We start from the raw sequence: 15,953 nt of genomic DNA on the forward strand, positions 1-15,953 counted from the left end.
TGCAGATAACATTTCCCTTACCCCTTATTAGAGATCAGCATCAGTACATACACATATATAGAATTATACCTAATTAAGCTTTGGTTTTCTTGGAACTTTTGTTGTTGTAGGGTTTTAACATGTGCTATCCACTTCAGAATGGATAAAATACAACCATGTTTGTTTGCATGAAATCAAAAAGGTATTCTATTTGTATACTAGGGAGGTATCCATGTAATTAAAGTATCTTCAGAAAATGGAGGCATAGCCATAGTCTAAATATGGATGATGGAAAGAAATAGTAGGAATATTAATTAATCAAACTGTAGGCATTGTTTTTTTGTTAAGTGGTGCAATCCATAGAGGTCACAATGATCACCAATAGGACACATTTACTGTCAATCAAGTATTTTCTAAAATTCAATATACTGTAAACTGAACAAAAGTATTAACGCAACATGCAACAATTACAGTTCATATATAGAAATCAGTCAATTTAAATAAATCCATTAGGCCCTAATCTATGGATTTCACATAACAGGGAATACAGATATGCATCTGTTGGGCACAGATACCTTAAAAAAAGTCAGGGGCGTGGATCAGAAAACCAATCAGTATCTGGTGTGACCACCATTTCCCTCATGCAGCGTGACATATCTCCTTCGCATAGAGTTGACCAGGCTGTTGATTGTGGCTTGTGGTCCCACTCCTCTTTAATGGCTGAGCGAAGTTGCTGCATATTGGCTGGAACTGGAATTCGCTGTCATACACTTAAATTCAGAGCATCCCAAACATGCTCAAATCACTCGCTCACATCTACCCGGTACAGTTGAAACCGGGATTCATCCTTGAAGAGCACACTTCTCCAGCGTGCCAGCGGCCATCGAAGGTGAGCATTTGCCCACTGAGGTCGTTAAGACGCCAAACTGCAGTCAGGTCAAGACCCTGTTGAGGACGACAACTTCGCAGATGAGCTACCCTGAGACGGCTTCTGACAGTTTGTGCAGAAATTCTTTGTGGAGGTCCTAGGCTGGCTGGCATGTGGTTGTGAGGCCGGTTGGGCATACTGCCAAATTCTCTTAAAGGACATTTGAGGCGGCTTATGGTATAGAAATTAACATTAAATTATCTGCCAATAGCTCTGGTGGACATTCCTGCAGTTAGCATGCCAATTGCATGCTACCTCAAAACTTAAGACATCTGTGGCATTGTGTTGTAACAAAAGTGAAAAAGGTACACCTGTGTAATGATCATGCTGTTTAATTAACTTCTTGATATGCCACACCTGTCAGGTGGATTAATTATCTTGGCAAAGGAGTAATGCTCACTAACAGGGATGTAAACAAATTTGTGCACAACATTTGAGAGAAATAATATTTTTGTACAGTATAGAACATTTCTAGGATAGTTTAATTCAGCTCATGAAATCAACACTTTACATGTTGCATTTATATTTTGATTCAGTGTACAATAACAGGTCAATGGTGAAATGAATTACGTTTCCTAAAGAAGCCAAACATGAAAGGTGGGTGAGTGAATGCACAAGGCAGTAGCCTCAAATCAACAGCGCAACAGCAGTGCACTCTCTGGGTAAACAGTGTTTGTTTCCAAGGCAACCACTGAAAAGTTAATTGGATTCAAAGAGGGAGATTTCGGGGAGAATGAATGAGAGGGCAGGACACTCCATTTCAAATTCCCAGGAACTCTTGGGGCGTTGCACAATCGCAAGCTGATGGCATTGCGTCATCTTTTGGCATTTCAGACGTTCGTGCATGAAAAGCGAAACAATAACTAATGTAGACGCTTTTAGTTTGATTATTTTCAGGAGGCTACTATTGATTAATTAAATAGACAATGCCTCATTAAAGAGCTATTGAGAACTAAAGAATGTATTTTGATGGATCCTTATTCATTTTAATAGCATGTCTGCACCAAAAATATGACGGTGGCCTAGTCAACCCAACATAAATAAAAACCAAGTCATAATATACAAATAAAAATATTTGTTTTCTGGAGCATGGTTTCTTCATATGTAAAATGTATTTGAGGTTTAAATTCAATGCGCACTACTGCAATTGTGTAAACGTTCCCAAAATGCCTTCATGCCGGTGTAATTCATGTTTTGGAATGGAAAGTGAATAGTTTCTATCTTGTATAAATTTGTAGTTTCCCCCCGGCTGTGGACTGCTTCGGACGAGCACATCAACGCATTGTTCCGGAGAATCCAAGTGAAAAGTCCATTGTTGTTGCGAAGTTTTTAATCTGGGGATTTAAAGAACATCACATGCTCGGCTGGGGGAGTGGGTGCTCGCGCACAATACGCAAATAACTCTAATTCCATGATCGGACTCTAAATCACAGGTTTCTTACCTTTTCCTATTCAAAACATTTTTCTACACTTAAAAACTATGTTAGTTTGAAGCCTTTGGAAAAGAGGACCGCAAGAAGGATTCGGAGGATAAAGTGGATTCCCACCGCGATAACTTTTTCCAAGGAAGACAAGTGCGTCGACGTCAGTCCGTGATTTATTACCCAAATATGACGGTTTACAGCCAGCGGTCTTTGATGGTCCTTGCTTTATTAGGGATCCTATCAGGGATTATGTCTCTGCTATCGGTCAATCTGATTTTCCACTTACAAACACAACAGATTGCTGTGAAGGAATCTCCCCCCACCATCTCCATCGTGCCAACTAATGTTTGGGCAGTGCTGATGCCAGTGTCTACAGTGCTTTCTGCTCTGTCTCTCACGCTCAATTTGAGCTCTGTCGTGGTCTGCCTTCTGCACAGCTACTTTACAACCGAGATATGCAGAGGAGAAGATGATACTGAAAAGTAAATCCATCAACACACCTATACTTAGGATGCTATTTGTTGGCTAACATCACTAATACACCAGTAGTTTATTTGGTTGAATAATGTGCTTTAATTAGCCTATATTAATGTTTGACATTGATAGAAATTAAAGAATACTACATTCTTATACATTCATAACTTTCAGTGTGTGCAGAGGCTGCTTGACTGACCAAAACTCGGTATGAATCCTGGATGAACAATAGCATTTCCTCATTATGCACCCAGTGCACGGCCGTGCACGGCCCCTGGCCTCAGTGGCCCTGCTCTTTCCCACTTTTTGCTTATCATTTACTTTCATTTAGCTTCTGTGCACTCCAGTGCAAGTAATGACAAAGCATTCTGTTTAAAACAATCGATTTTGAGCAGAAAAGTATCCCATGTATGGACAGAAGGCCTAATTGCAACCTTGAATTTATTTATTTATTTAGGTCTAAATACATAATTTAGCACTTTCCACAAATAGTATGGTCATGTAACTGATTGCATTTGCTTCATTTCCTCCCACAGAGCAGACTGGTTCCTATTGGATAGCCGAGCTGTCCGACATGTGGCCATCGGACTATTTTGCCTTGGGGTTTCAGTATACTTAGCAGGTAAGACCAACAACAAATAACAGTAAGGCCTAGTTAATGACCAGGACATATTGTGGACCAAAGCAATCTGCATCCAGCTGGTCTTAACACTTGTCACCCCAAACTCATTGGCAAAATCAAAAGTAACAAACTGCTACATATTTGGTAGCGTTATGTACACAGTAGTCAGCCCACAACTATTCCACATCAAGTAACTCCCAAAAGCAATAAAATCAGATTTAAAAAAGACAAATACACCTTATGGAATAGTGAGGACTGAAGGGTCACACACATGGGTACATATGTACACACACGGGTACATATGTACACACACAGGTACCCTACACACACACCTGGATAGTGTGTTGCATTAGAGTAGTGGCCTGCAGAGAGACAGTTAATGTTGTAACATTTATTTTAATGTTTAAAATTATATTCTAATATATTACTGCATTCATTTTTGCTGGATCCCAATAAGTGTAGCTGTTGCTTTGGCAGCAGCTAATGGGGTTCCATAATAAATACAAATGAACCTCACGTGCAAGCTTTTAAATGAATCTGCTTTAGCTAAATTATCAGACATTACATACGTTTAGACCAACGGCTAAACAATTAACAGCTTCTACCAAATAGTTGTGACCCTAGAAAGGAAAACTTAATTTAGATTCCTACAGATACATTCCAGTTAATTTGCAGCAGAAGCAAAAGTCACTACTTTCAGAGTCCCTCCAATTGATTGATACACAAGGCCCAAAATAATGACTTCTTTGACGTGTTAATGCATGTCCTGGCAAAGCTGCTGGCTTTCCATTCCATTGAGTCTCTTGTTGAGGTGGTGGGGGCAGGGCACCATTGTGATGGTAGGGTGAATGACCTCCTGACCCCACAGCTCCCTTTCAGAGGGAACTTGGCCAGAGCCTCACTGCAATGCCACAATGTCATCATCATCATGTCCCAGAGCTGTGTTTCTCTCCTCCTTCCTTCAGCACTCTTGGGTCTGTGGTTCTTCTCCTGCTGAGAGATGTTCAATATAGTAAAATAGGTCACAAAAACACAACCGTGGCATTGCACTACATTAGAGTTATCCACCCCAGGGAGAAAAAGGGATCTGAAAAGTGATCTTTCTTACAGTGTATAGACTCATCTTTCTGTACCTGTCACTGTGTCCATCTCCCCCTCTTATTCTGTTTATCTTTCTCTCTATCCCTCTCTCTCTGCTGCAGCTATGTCCATCTACATGCTGCTGGTGTTTGAGGTAGAGACAGGCATAGCAAGCGCATGCGTACTGGCCTCGGGCATCCTGATTCTGCTGATGATCGTGATTCACTCCCTGGTCAAAGCCGCCCGTACCGCCCAACACTACCGCGGTGGGGAACACACTGACACCTTGTACCAGAACCAGCACGGTGGGAGCACCCCTGCCGCCCGGCAAGGCAAGCTCCAAGACGGGGAAAAACCCAGGAGGCACCGCAACAACTCCCAACTCCACCGGCATTTGTCCTACCCCCCTCCCTGCACCGACCCTAAGCAGCATCAGTACTCCCCATCCCACAGCCCTCAGAGCCACAGCAGTGACAAGGAGGGCTACAGTAGTGGTGGAAGTGTTTCTAGAATGCACAGGACCCTGTCAACAGAGTCAGGGCTGCTGCAGTCTCCATCTAAGCCCTGGAATGGCATTAACAATGAGATGCGGAGCGTGCTGGCCCGCAAGTCAGGAGCCCCCAGTAAAGACTCTACTCTGGTGTGACCTGACCTGCAAAGTCTTAGTACATTCCTAACCAACCATCAAACGTTCCGAAGAACGTTACAGTATGGATAGAAAATATCTGAAGCTATTTAAAAGCTCTGAGCTATCCCTTCATGATCCAAGCACCACTAATACTATTACTGTACATTTCAATACAGACATCCAGTGAAACTGTCATTTTAAATACACCTTTCCTAACATCTCGTTCCCTTTTTGCCTTTGTATTGACTTTTTACAACGAAACCATCACTATTAAACCCTCTCTAGAATGTTTACTTACTGGTATTCCAATGGAAAATGTTAGTAACTTATAGCTAATGCTATAGTTGCTACGTGATTATACAATTTAACAAGTGGCAGAGAAATGCTTTATATTTTCAAAATTGTTTGGTAAAGACCAAAGGTGGTCTTTGAAATATTGCCAAAACTGTTAATTACACAATGTGTAGATACATTTGGTAGTGTTTAGTCTGCATACTGTAAAACAAACATGTCATAACTTTGAATAAAGGTCGTGAGTATGTTGATACAAAACACTGTAAAAAATAAAGTGGAGCATTTTAAGTAAACCAGTATTAGCACATTCAGCTTCATTCTAGTGCACTTACTTGAAAGTCAAGAGAGTGCCTTGAGTCCAAGTATAGCTTTGAGTGATGCCTGAAGAACGACTAACCTTGGACAGTGTCTTCCAGAGGTCAGGAGGAAGTGGATGGGGGATGTGGTGGAGTGGCAGGGGTAATGGGAGAGGGGGTCGCTTCATGTGCGCTGCATGCATGTGCCAATGGAGGGAAATAATAAAGTAAACAGAACTGAGACACAAAAATGGCAAATAAAATAATGCAAAGAAAGGATGATTGCAAAGGAAAATAACTACAAACAAGAAATGGTGGCCCACGTCTATGAAAAAGTTACCTTGGCTTTCACTCAAAAGGAGTTTATAAGCCTCATCAACTCCACCCTTGAGCAGGGAGATTGTGTTTTTTCTCCTCAGCAGTGATGAGTGGGTTGTGGACAGTCAGACAAATGAAGGATACAGTGTTGTTACTGTGTAAATGACACAGTGTTGTTATGGTTTCCCAGAGCCAAAGTGAGTGGTTGTTTACTGCCTCTTACCTGCGCCCCTGGGAGGTGCTGATCTGTTCCTTCATGCTGATGGCTTGACGAAGGAGGCCATCGATGCTTTTGAAGTACAGGCTGCTGTTTGTCATGCTTTTCACTGCACTGGAAATGAAAATATGAATGTGTGTGTTAACAAATACAACATTGAATTGCCGATTAATGTTTTCAATATAATTAAAATCCTAAACAGTAGACTTTAGACCATGACTCCAATTCCATCGCATAACTTTGGGTCATTGGACGCCCCCTTTAGCCTTGTGGGAAATGCCCTGGCACTGCCCGATGCACCTGGCTGTGTTGAGTAACACTTCTTGCCTAATAAATCTGACTTTTATACCAATTCTTGGTATACAGTCAAACAAAGCACTGCAAAATCGTAGAGTTTAATGACAAGACAGAATGTTGAATAAATTACATTTGAACTTTACCGGTTGTCTGTGTGGTTGCTCTAAATTTTAAACAAAATATCCACAGAAAAGTATTGTTTCCCCAACTTTTTAGAGCACCGGTACAACACAATTTATATCACCTGGCACATGCGCAAGGGCATGTACAGTTGAAGTTGAAAGTTTACATACACTTAGGTTGGAGTCATTAAAACATGTTTTTCAACCACTCCACAAATTTCTTGTTAACAAACTATAGTTTTGGCAAGTCGGTGAAGACATCTACTTTGTGGATGATGACTAATTTTTCCAACATTTTTTTACAGACAGATTATTTCACTTACAAATCACTATCACAATTCCAGTGAGTCAAAAGTTTACAAACACTAAGTTGACTGTGCCCTTAGCTTGGAAAATTCCAGAAAATGATGTCATGGCTTTAGAATCTTCTGATAGGCTAATTGACATCATTTCAGTCAATTGGAGGTGTACCTGTGGCTGTATTTCAAGGCCTACCTTCAAACTCAGTGCATCTGTGTTTGACATCATGGGAAGATCAAAAGAAATCAGCCAAGACCTCAGAAAATAAATTGTAGACCACAAGTCTGGTTCATCCTTGGGAGCAATTTCCAAATGGCTGAAGGTACCAAGTATGCATACGCAAGTATGAACACCATGCGACCACGCAGCCATCATACCGGTCAGGAAGGAGACGTGTTCTGTCTCCTAGAGATTAATATACTTTGGTGCAAAAACATGCAAATCAATCCCAGAACAACAGCAAAGGACCTTATGTAGATGCTGGAGGTAATAGGTACAAAAGTATCTATATCCACAGTAAAAACGAGTCCTATATCAACATAACCTGAAAGGCCGCTCAGCAAGGAAGAAGCCACTGCTCCAAAACCCCCATTAAAAAGCCAGACTATGGTTTGCAACTGCACATGGGGACAAAGATTGTACTTTTTGGAGAAATGTCCTCTGGTCTGATGATACAAAAATATAACTGTTTGGCCATAATGACCATTGTTATGTTTGGAGGAAAAAGGGGGACGCTTGCAAGCCCGAAGAACATCATCCCAACCGTGAAGCATGGGAGTGGCAGCATCATGTTGTGGGGGTGCTTTGCTGCAGGAGGGACTGGTGCATTTCACAAAATAGATGGCATCATGAGGCAGAAAAATGATGTGGATATATTGAAGCAACATCTCAAGACATCAGTCAGGAAGTTAAAGCTTGGTCGCAAATGGGTCTTCCAAATGATCAATGACCCCAAGCATTCTTCCAAAGTTGTGGCAAAATGGCTTAAAGACAACAAAGTCAAGGTATTGGAGTGGCCATCACAAAGCTTTGACCTCAATCCTATAGAAAATTTGTGGGCAGAACTGAGAAAGCGTGTGCGAGCAAGGAGGCCTACAAACCTGACTCAGTTACACCAGCTCTGTCAGGAGGAATGGGCCAAAATTCACCCAATTTATTGTGGGAAGTTTGTGGAAGGCTACCCGAAACACTTGACCGAAGTGAAACAATTTAAAGGCAATGCTACCAAATACTAATTGAATGTATGTAAACTTCTGACTCACTGGGAATGTGATGAAAGAAATAAAAGCTGAAATAAATCACTCTACTATTATTCTGACATTTCACATTCTTAAAATAAAGTGGTGATCCTAACCAATTTTTACTAGGATTAAATGTCAGGAATTGTGAAAAACTGAGTTTAAATGTTTTTGGCTAAGGTGTATGTAAACTTCCAACTTCAACTGTAAACACCTGTTAGTATGCATGCATCGCGTGCATGTACTTCCGTCTTGTGCACCTGCCTTCGTTCAGGAGCAAACATCCGGATTGCAACACATCGACCTGCGTTTAGGCCCTCTACTCTTTTCCATTTTTACCAGTGACCTGCCACTGGCATTAAACATAGCATGTGTGCCCATGTATGCTGATGATTCAACCACATACACATCAGCAACCATAGCTAATGTAGTCACTGAAAACCTTAGAGTTGCAGTCTGTTTTGGAATGGGTGGCCAGTAATATACTGGTCCTGAACATCAAAACTAAAAGCATTGTATTTGTTACAAATCATTCCCTAAGTTCTAGACCTCAGCTGAATCTGGTAATGAATGGTGTAGCTGTTGAAGAAGTTGAGACTAAATTACTTAGTGTTACTTTAGATTGTAAACTGTCAAGGTCAAAACATAGATTAAATGGTTGTAAAGATGGGGAGAGGTTTGTCCGTAATAAAGAGATGCACTGCTTTTTTGACACCACACTCCAAAAAGCAAGTCCTGCAGGCTCATGTTTTGTCTTATCTTGATTATTGTCCAGTTATATGGTGAAGTCCTGAAAGAAAGACCTAGTTAAGCTGCAGCTGGCCCAGAACAGAGTGGCACGTCTTGCCCCTCTTTGTAATCAGAGGTCTAATATTAATACTAGTCATGCTCTCTTGGCTAAGAGTTGAGGAAAGACCACGTCACTTTTTTTTATAACAAACATTAATGTGTTTGAAATTCCAAATGGTTTGCATAGTCAACTTACACACAGGACTGGTACACACACTTTCCCCCACCAGACATGCCACCAGGGGTCTTTTCACAGTCCCCAGGACCAAAACAAATTAAAAAGGAAATGTACAGTATTATACAGAGCCATGAGTGCATGGAACTCCCTTCCATTTAATATAGCACAACTGAACAGCAAACCTGGTATAGCGGCACAACAACTCTCCCCCATGTGACCTACTTGTGTGTACGTACTGATATGTGTAACTAAGATTGACACACACTACATGTTGTTTTTAAATGCATGTCAATTGTAAAGTCTTTTGTCTGTAATGTCTTTTTCGTTATGTGTCGGACCCAAGTAAGACCAGGCTTTATTACAGCCAGGCGCAACTTTGTTAAAATGCGTATTTGAAATATTCTCTCTCATTGGTATGAAAGTTCCAAAGGTTTCTAAAACCGTATCACAAGCGAGGATTATTAACATTTCTAGTCGTTAAAACAAAGTGTCAGAATTGTAGTTCACATGGAGCCAGCTGTGGTCCATACCTTCAGCTGAGAACCCAAAAGGGGGTTGACTCGCAGTTCTAATAAAATTACACAGAAGTCACTGGACGAAGGCATTTTCTGTATGAGAGAGTTTTGTTTAGACACCCGACGCTTGGTCTGAACATCAACACACATCACTTGCGGTACAGGTTTGTAAGCATAAGGACCTGATCTTTCATATCAGCGAGAAATACTTAAATTGACACACACCTTTAATGGTTCCCACACAGCCATATCTCCATGTTACTGCGCATGTTTACGAAAGACAGAGGGTCCACCTGTGCTAATTAGCTATCGAGCATGCTCCAAACACCAGTTTGGAACAGAAGAAGGCCACCAAAAATATGTTGTCACTGAAAAATACTGTTGGCTGCAACTGTGATTAAGCCAGTTAAAACAGTGTAGAGTAAATGTATTTGTGATGCGAAATGAAAGTAAAGAACTTTATGTTTCTAGAACCGTATCGCAATTGAGGCTCCTTAAGAGTACATCTTGGGCTAGATTACCTGCATGCATATTCCACAGTGTAGATTGCTCCTTGGCTTTGCTCCTCCCAGCTCTGCATATCTGTCTGGAAGAGATGATCAGAGAATAATATTATGAATTACGTTACTGCAAAAGTACCTACCGGTATACATTTCGTTTTTAGACGTGTTTTTGGACAGCCCATTATAGCTACTGTAAAGTAACAAAACTACATTCATTCTCCTTAGCAAGTTAATATGTAGCTAAACTGCTTTGGATTCACTAACGTTACTTACTTTGTGTTGTACTAGCTCTGGGAGGGACCTTCTAACGTGTTCTTGCAGTCGATAAAGAGCCACTGATGGCTCATTAGCCAACACGTACATGTTCTCCGTGAATTTGTCAGTCACTGCAGAGATAAACATATAATAATATAATATATACTGTTATGAGAAATAGCTACGTTAGCTGTTTAGCTAATGCAGCTACTAGCTAAGGTTAGCTAGCTGGTGATGACAGTTGACTTTAGCAAACAATTGTACTATAAAGTATTCGCTAATTACCTCTTTTAACTTTCAGTTGCATCTCCTGGTCCTCCATCTTATACACAGTAATCGACCTACAATTAAATATTTGCAAGGGTTTAATTCGTGTTAAAGCGTTATCAAAAATAAACATGCAGTTTACGTGCTACTGTCATGCGCATCACAAATCATGTTCGGAATGCAACACGAATTTAAAACATTGTTCCTAGATGTTTATTCTCTCGACATATCTCGCGTTTACTGGTAGATTGAACAATTACCGTAGATAAAATCAGTCAAACAATTTCATACATTACACATGCACACATTCAAAAACACTTAATTGGATAAAGTTATTTATAAGCAATGTAATGAATGGATGGAAAGTTCGGGCGGCTTACCATTATCAATTGCATCATGGGATTTTGTAAATAAACTCACTTTCAGTTTTGATATCAGGAAGTTGGAGTGAAGAATAAAACATTGATGTTGCTATTTTATCCGATATTGTGAGCTGGACATATAAACCATTGCTTGCGACATAAAGGTAAAAATGAATCTATTTATAATGTTCCATTGAGACTTTCCTATTTTGCAAGAGCTGATGTGGAATGGTTTTCCATCATTTCAGCTTTGAAAAGTAAGAGATAGTGAGATAATCATAGACATTTGTTCCATATTTGTTCTATTGACTTCTGTTGGCTAAAGCTAATCTATATAGTAATATATATATCTCTACTTTGATTCAAGAGACCATGGATGGCACAGATGGTGTTGAGATACCAGATCTTGCAGCCAGTTTACACATATTCTCAGATGACCTAGCATTGGAATCCACTACATGTCTATCAGGGGAGGCCAGAGGAGAGCGGTTAAATGGTATGACTGTCAGTCCTACAACTCTTTGCTGGTTTTGCATGGTCTATAGGCTTTCTCATACAGTAATCACACTTGTCCATTTGTCTGCAGTGAATGTGTCAACACCATTTTCAGTTTGCATAAAGTCTCAAATGATTATAGGCATTGGGGTATGCAAATGTGATGAAATATCTGTATTGCTCCTTGCTACCAGGTGTGATGGTGACTACAGAGAACATGGGTGTGGATGAGGAGGAGAGCCTGTTGAAATACTCCACCACCCTCACGAATAGGCAGCGTGGGAACGAGGTCACAGTCAGACCAGCTACTTTAGACAGTAAGTATGTCTGTCTGAACTCAGAAAACACAATCAACTCTTTGTTCACGGCAAATTACCTTAAACACTACTGTGTATGCACTCTCATTCATAATCTATTAGATAATGCACAGGAATGTTACAGGAATGACCCTAAAATATCTCTGTGGTTTTATGTACACTGTATATGTATATTCCTGTGTATTTGTATATAACTGAGGAAGATTAAGGTATATTATGCATATAATTTAGTATATGGACAATTAAATGTACAAAACACTGACCCTTTGATGTCTCATCAGTTTTGTCCATCCACCAGCTAGCTGCCCAGGGGGAGGTCTTACAGGTGGCCACACACCTGAGCAAAGGTGAGAAATGTCCATATCCACTTACCAATAGTGCAAAGAGTAGAACTTGCCTGACTTGTGTAGTATTGTGGAACCAGCATGATGACTTGTAGGCAGAGTCCTGTGTAAAATTAAAATGTTTGTTGACCTTGCAGACAGTTCATTATTAAACCGCCAGGATGAACGGGGCTTAACTCCTCTCATGTGGGCAGCAGCGTTTGGAGAGAAAGCCATGGTGGATTTCCTCCTGGAAAACGTTTGTGATATTTCTAGACCCTTGATCATTGAATTCAATGTTTAGTCATAAACAGGGTGGTGGTTGATTGTAACCTGTGTGGCTGCTATGACCTTGTGTCTTAGGGGGCAGATCCTAGTACGATAGCATGGGAACGGGAGAGTGCCTTGACCCTGGCGAGCTCAGGAGGCTATGCAGTCATAGTGAAACGTCTTCTTGAACATGGAGTAGATATCAATGCTTATGACTGGGTAAGGGTGTAAATTAGGATTCTTGATTTCTTCAGAAATATCACACATCAGTCTTCAATATGTTTTTGGGTGATTTTATTCATGGGATGTTGTATGTTTAAGAATGGTGGTACTCCTCTCCTTTACGCTGTTAGAGGGAACCATGTAAGGTGTGCTGAGGCCCTCTTAGGTACGTTGCCTCATACCCCTGCACACAGGTCATTTTAATTAATGATCTCCAAAACCAAAATACTATAGTCATCTCAAAGTGGCACAAATACATATGATGGTCTTATGATTGTAATTCAGATAAAGGGGCAGACATGAACATTGAGGCAGATTCTGGGTATAGTCCAATGGCCTTAGCTGTTGCCCTCGGACATAAACAAGGTAAGCACCCTCTCTAATCTGTCATCTTCAACAACAAAAAAGTTTAACTTTTTTTTAAAAACTTCCCTGGCAAAAGTAAATCATGTAATCAAGTAAAAAAAGTTTTGTAAATCATGTGTTGTTTCAGTCCAAAAGGTGTTAGAGGACCATATTCTGAAACTCCTGAAGAAAAAAGCATGACACCAGCTAAGGCTACCAGGATGTGGTTAGAGAGGACGTTGTGCTGAACAGAGGATCACCTGCTGGCATCAGTGGTGAGGTGGTTGACCAAAACACTGAAGCCACAAAAGGCGGTTGGTAGTGGAGATACTTGGAACGGAAGCTCCAACGTTAAGGGACACTGTGGTTCTTATCTTGTACATTTATTCAACATGTTTTTTATATTATGGAAATGCTTATATTTCTTTTTTTGAGGGGGAGGGGGCAAACTATCTTTAAATATATATTTAAAAAACTGGAGGTTTTGCACCAATGGATAGTAAACAAATGTTCAAAAACAAAATGCATACAAATTTTACAGTGTTGATTTGGAATGGGAAATCAAATGCACAGCACAAGTATTTGAATATGCAGGTGGTTGCGTGACCTTAAAGCCTGGAGAGCTGTAATAAAATCCAGATTCTTTGTCTGAGCCAAATCCTCCCTTTTCCCTTGTTGTTTGTGTGCACAAGCAGGTAACCAACTTAAAATGTCCTCACCAAAAGCAGTCAGATATGGTTCCCATTCAAAACAATTAATTTGGGGTGGTAGTCTTCCAGCAGTCATGTTCTTCAATGGCACTATACCCTCTCTTTCCCTATAAGTCCCTCCCTCTCTCATGCAGAAACAGAAACGTCACAAAGCTCTTTCCCCCAGGATGTCCAAGGAGTAAACAATTATTCTGCCAAAGAAGTCGGCACTGTTCTCAAACACTATTTGCAGCCTGTGCACCGTGGGGACCTCCTGGATGGGAAATCTGTGGGTGTGGAGTTAAGAACCAGATAAGCAGAGGAGTAATGAAAGAGAACGGCATAGAACAATGTTAATTGAAAGCTGCTCTGTAGCGACTATGCATTAAAATCAATATTTCTGTATTGGAGTATTTAGGTCCAGGCATAACTTTTCTGTACTATTACAACTTATTTAAGCAATTATTATAACTAAGACTAGTGTCCTGTCCAGGCGGTGTAGTTCTACATCAAGCTGCCTCATGTTTGAATTACAAGGCCATTCTGTCTCGAACAAGACTTACTACAACTAATTTGAACTGGTATGATTTTAGAGACATTTAATAATACATTGAAGGATATTTGTAGTGAGCTGCTGTTTTCTGGGTAAAAATCTTTGATTTTAGCCAAGTCTCCATCTTTTGGGCATCCTGACGGGAAAGTGAAAGCCTTTTCAGGATCATTGACAGTCTGTCTCTTTTTTACATATGACGTGTTATAGCATAGTATGACAATGAATCATTGAAAATAATAATAATAAATAATTTGGTGAGTACTTATTTGTCCTATTTCACATGTGAATTGTTCTTCATTGTGGTACACTGACCAAAGGAGTTTTGGGTGTGTGTGTGCATATATATATATATTTAACACCTTCCAATCCACGTTTTACCTGAAAAGCCACCTTGGAACTGCACCTTTAATTCTGAAACTCTGAAGGACTGTGGGAATTCCAGAGTAACTCACTGAGAATCGCCCTGTAAAAAGTTAACATAAAGTAGGTGCTAGTGTCATGGGTTAGTCTGCTGCAGGCTTTCACCTCACCTTTTGTGTGTGTGTGGTGTAGTGTGCACACACACACAAAACATTCGGAAAGTATTCAGACCCCTTAACTTCTCCCACATTTGGTTACAGGCTTATTCTAAAATATCTATATTTTTTAAAGACAAAATGTTCCTCATCAATCTAAACACAATAGCCCATAATGACAAAGCAAAAACTGTTTAGACATTTTTACTTTGTTGAAGCACCTTTGACAGCGATTACAGCTTTGCGTCTTCTTGGGTATGACTCTCCAAGCTTGGCACACCTGTATTTGCAGAGTTTTTCCTATTCTTCTTTGCAGATCCTCTCAAGCGCTGTCAGGTTTGATGGGGAGCATCACTGCACAGCTATTTTCAGGTCTCTCCATAGATGTTCAATCGGGTTCAAGTTCGGACATTCTGAGACTTGTCCCATTCTGAGACTTGCCACTACTGCGTTGTCTTAGCAGTGTGCTTAGGGTCATTGTCCTGTTGGAAGGTGAACCTTCGCCCCAATCTAAGGTCCTGAGTGCTCTGGAGCAGGTTGTCATCAAGGATCTCTCTGTACTTTGCTCCGTTCATCTTTCCCTCGATTTAGACTAGTCTCCCAGTCCCTGCAGCTGAAAAACATCCCCACAGCATGATACCGTCACCATGATTCACCATAGGGATGGTGCCAGGTTTCATCCAGACGTGACGCTTGGCATCCACGCCAAAGAGTTCAATCTTGGTTTCAAAGGATCGAGAAGGGCAAGAAGGTAGAGACAACAATACATCACACAAAGCAGCCACAACTGTCAGTAAGAGTGTCCACAATTGAGTCTTTTAATGAAGAGATTGAGATAAAACTGTCCAGTTTGATTGTTTGTTGCAGCTCGTTCCAGTCACTAGCTGCAGAAAACTGAAAAGACGCAACCTATGGATGTGTGTGCTTTGGGGACCTTTAACAGAATGTGACTGGCAGAACGAGTGTTGTATGTGGAGGATGAGGGCTGCAGTAGATATCTCATATAGGGGGGAGTGAGGCCCAAGGGTCTAAACAATCTGACCCAGATGTTTTTGGGGGGTTGAGTTTAAGGAGCTCCTTTAGCACCTCAGACTCAGTGACCGCCTGCAGGGAGAAACTTTGTAGGGGAAAAAGAGGG

The 15,953-nt window shown here is 40.7% G+C and overlaps 3 protein-coding genes across 8 annotated transcripts; 2 read left to right on the forward strand and 1 right to left on the reverse strand.

The window, feature by feature from the left end:
- The first annotated feature begins 2,405 nt into the window (after positions 1-2,405).
- Positions 2,406-5,845, forward strand: LOC135524563 (transmembrane protein 221-like). Its single transcript, XM_064952204.1, has 3 exons — positions 2,406-2,813; positions 3,342-3,427; positions 4,630-5,845. The coding sequence occupies exons 1-3, from the start codon at positions 2,518-2,520 to the stop codon at positions 5,151-5,153; spliced, it is 906 nt and encodes a 301-aa protein (XP_064808276.1). The 5' UTR covers positions 2,406-2,517; the 3' UTR covers positions 5,154-5,845.
- On the reverse strand, positions 3,241-11,124 carry borcs8 (BLOC-1 related complex subunit 8). Of its 6 annotated transcripts, none has more exons than XM_064952202.1 (7): positions 11,105-11,124; positions 10,743-10,798; positions 10,476-10,588; positions 10,221-10,285; positions 6,267-6,374; positions 5,827-5,918; positions 3,241-4,417 (listed from the first exon to the last, which is right to left on the reverse strand). In XM_064952202.1, exons 2-6 carry the CDS (start codon positions 10,777-10,779, stop codon positions 5,849-5,851), a joined length of 393 nt encoding a protein of 130 aa, XP_064808274.1. In that variant the 5' UTR covers positions 10,780-10,798; positions 11,105-11,124; the 3' UTR covers positions 3,241-4,417; positions 5,827-5,848. The 6 variants fall into 6 exon arrangements, with proteins under 6 accessions (XP_064808274.1, XP_064808275.1, XP_064808270.1 ...); XM_064952203.1 differs by lacking the exon at positions 11,105-11,124 and adding an exon at positions 10,985-11,047; XM_064952198.1 differs by lacking the exon at positions 11,105-11,124 and having other exon boundaries at positions 10,743-10,916.
- On the forward strand, positions 10,925-14,561 carry rfxank (regulatory factor X-associated ankyrin-containing protein). The gene is made up of 9 exons (XM_064952197.1): positions 10,925-11,250; positions 11,454-11,582; positions 11,776-11,898; positions 12,180-12,245; positions 12,380-12,480; positions 12,585-12,710; positions 12,813-12,879; positions 12,999-13,079; positions 13,207-14,561. Exons 2-9 carry the CDS (start codon positions 11,459-11,461, stop codon positions 13,257-13,259), a joined length of 741 nt encoding a protein of 246 aa, XP_064808269.1. The 5' UTR covers positions 10,925-11,250; positions 11,454-11,458; the 3' UTR covers positions 13,260-14,561.
- Positions 14,562-15,953: the final 1,392 nt, after the last annotated feature.

Source organism: Oncorhynchus masou, chromosome 31 (assembly GCF_036934945.1).
Source record: "Oncorhynchus masou masou isolate Uvic2021 chromosome 31, UVic_Omas_1.1, whole genome shotgun sequence".
NCBI lineage: Eukaryota > Metazoa > Chordata > Actinopteri > Salmoniformes > Salmonidae > Oncorhynchus > Oncorhynchus masou.

Bases quoted from the DNA above. Each gene is read 5' to 3' on its own strand.
- LOC135524563 (XM_064952204.1), top strand. From the start codon at position 2,518: ATGACGGTTTACAGCCAGCGGTCTTTGATGGTCCTTGCTTTATTAGGG. The intron at 2,814-3,341 runs GTAAATCCATCA...TTCCTCCCACAG, and splicing joins GGAGAAGATGATACTGAAAA to AGCAGACTGGTTCCTATTGG. The intron at 3,428-4,629 runs GTAAGACCAACA...TCTCTGCTGCAG, and splicing joins GGTTTCAGTATACTTAGCAG to CTATGTCCATCTACATGCTG.
- borcs8 (XM_064952198.1), bottom strand. From the start codon at position 10,857: ATGTTTATTTTTGATAACGCTTTAACACGAATTAAACCCTTGCAAATA. The intron at 10,286-10,475 runs GTAAGTAACGTT...CATCTCTTCCAG, and splicing joins CAGAGCTAGTACAACACAAA to ACAGATATGCAGAGCTGGGA. The intron at 6,375-10,220 runs GTAATCTAGCCC...TTTCATTTCCAG, and splicing joins ACTGTGGAATATGCATGCAG to TGCAGTGAAAAGCATGACAA.
- rfxank (XM_064952197.1), top strand. From the start codon at position 11,459: ATGGATGGCACAGATGGTGTTGAGATACCAGATCTTGCAGCCAGTTTA. The intron at 11,583-11,775 runs GTATGACTGTCA...CCTTGCTACCAG, and splicing joins CAGAGGAGAGCGGTTAAATG to GTGTGATGGTGACTACAGAG. The intron at 11,899-12,179 runs GTAAGTATGTCT...ATGTCTCATCAG, and splicing joins CAGACCAGCTACTTTAGACA to TTTTGTCCATCCACCAGCTA.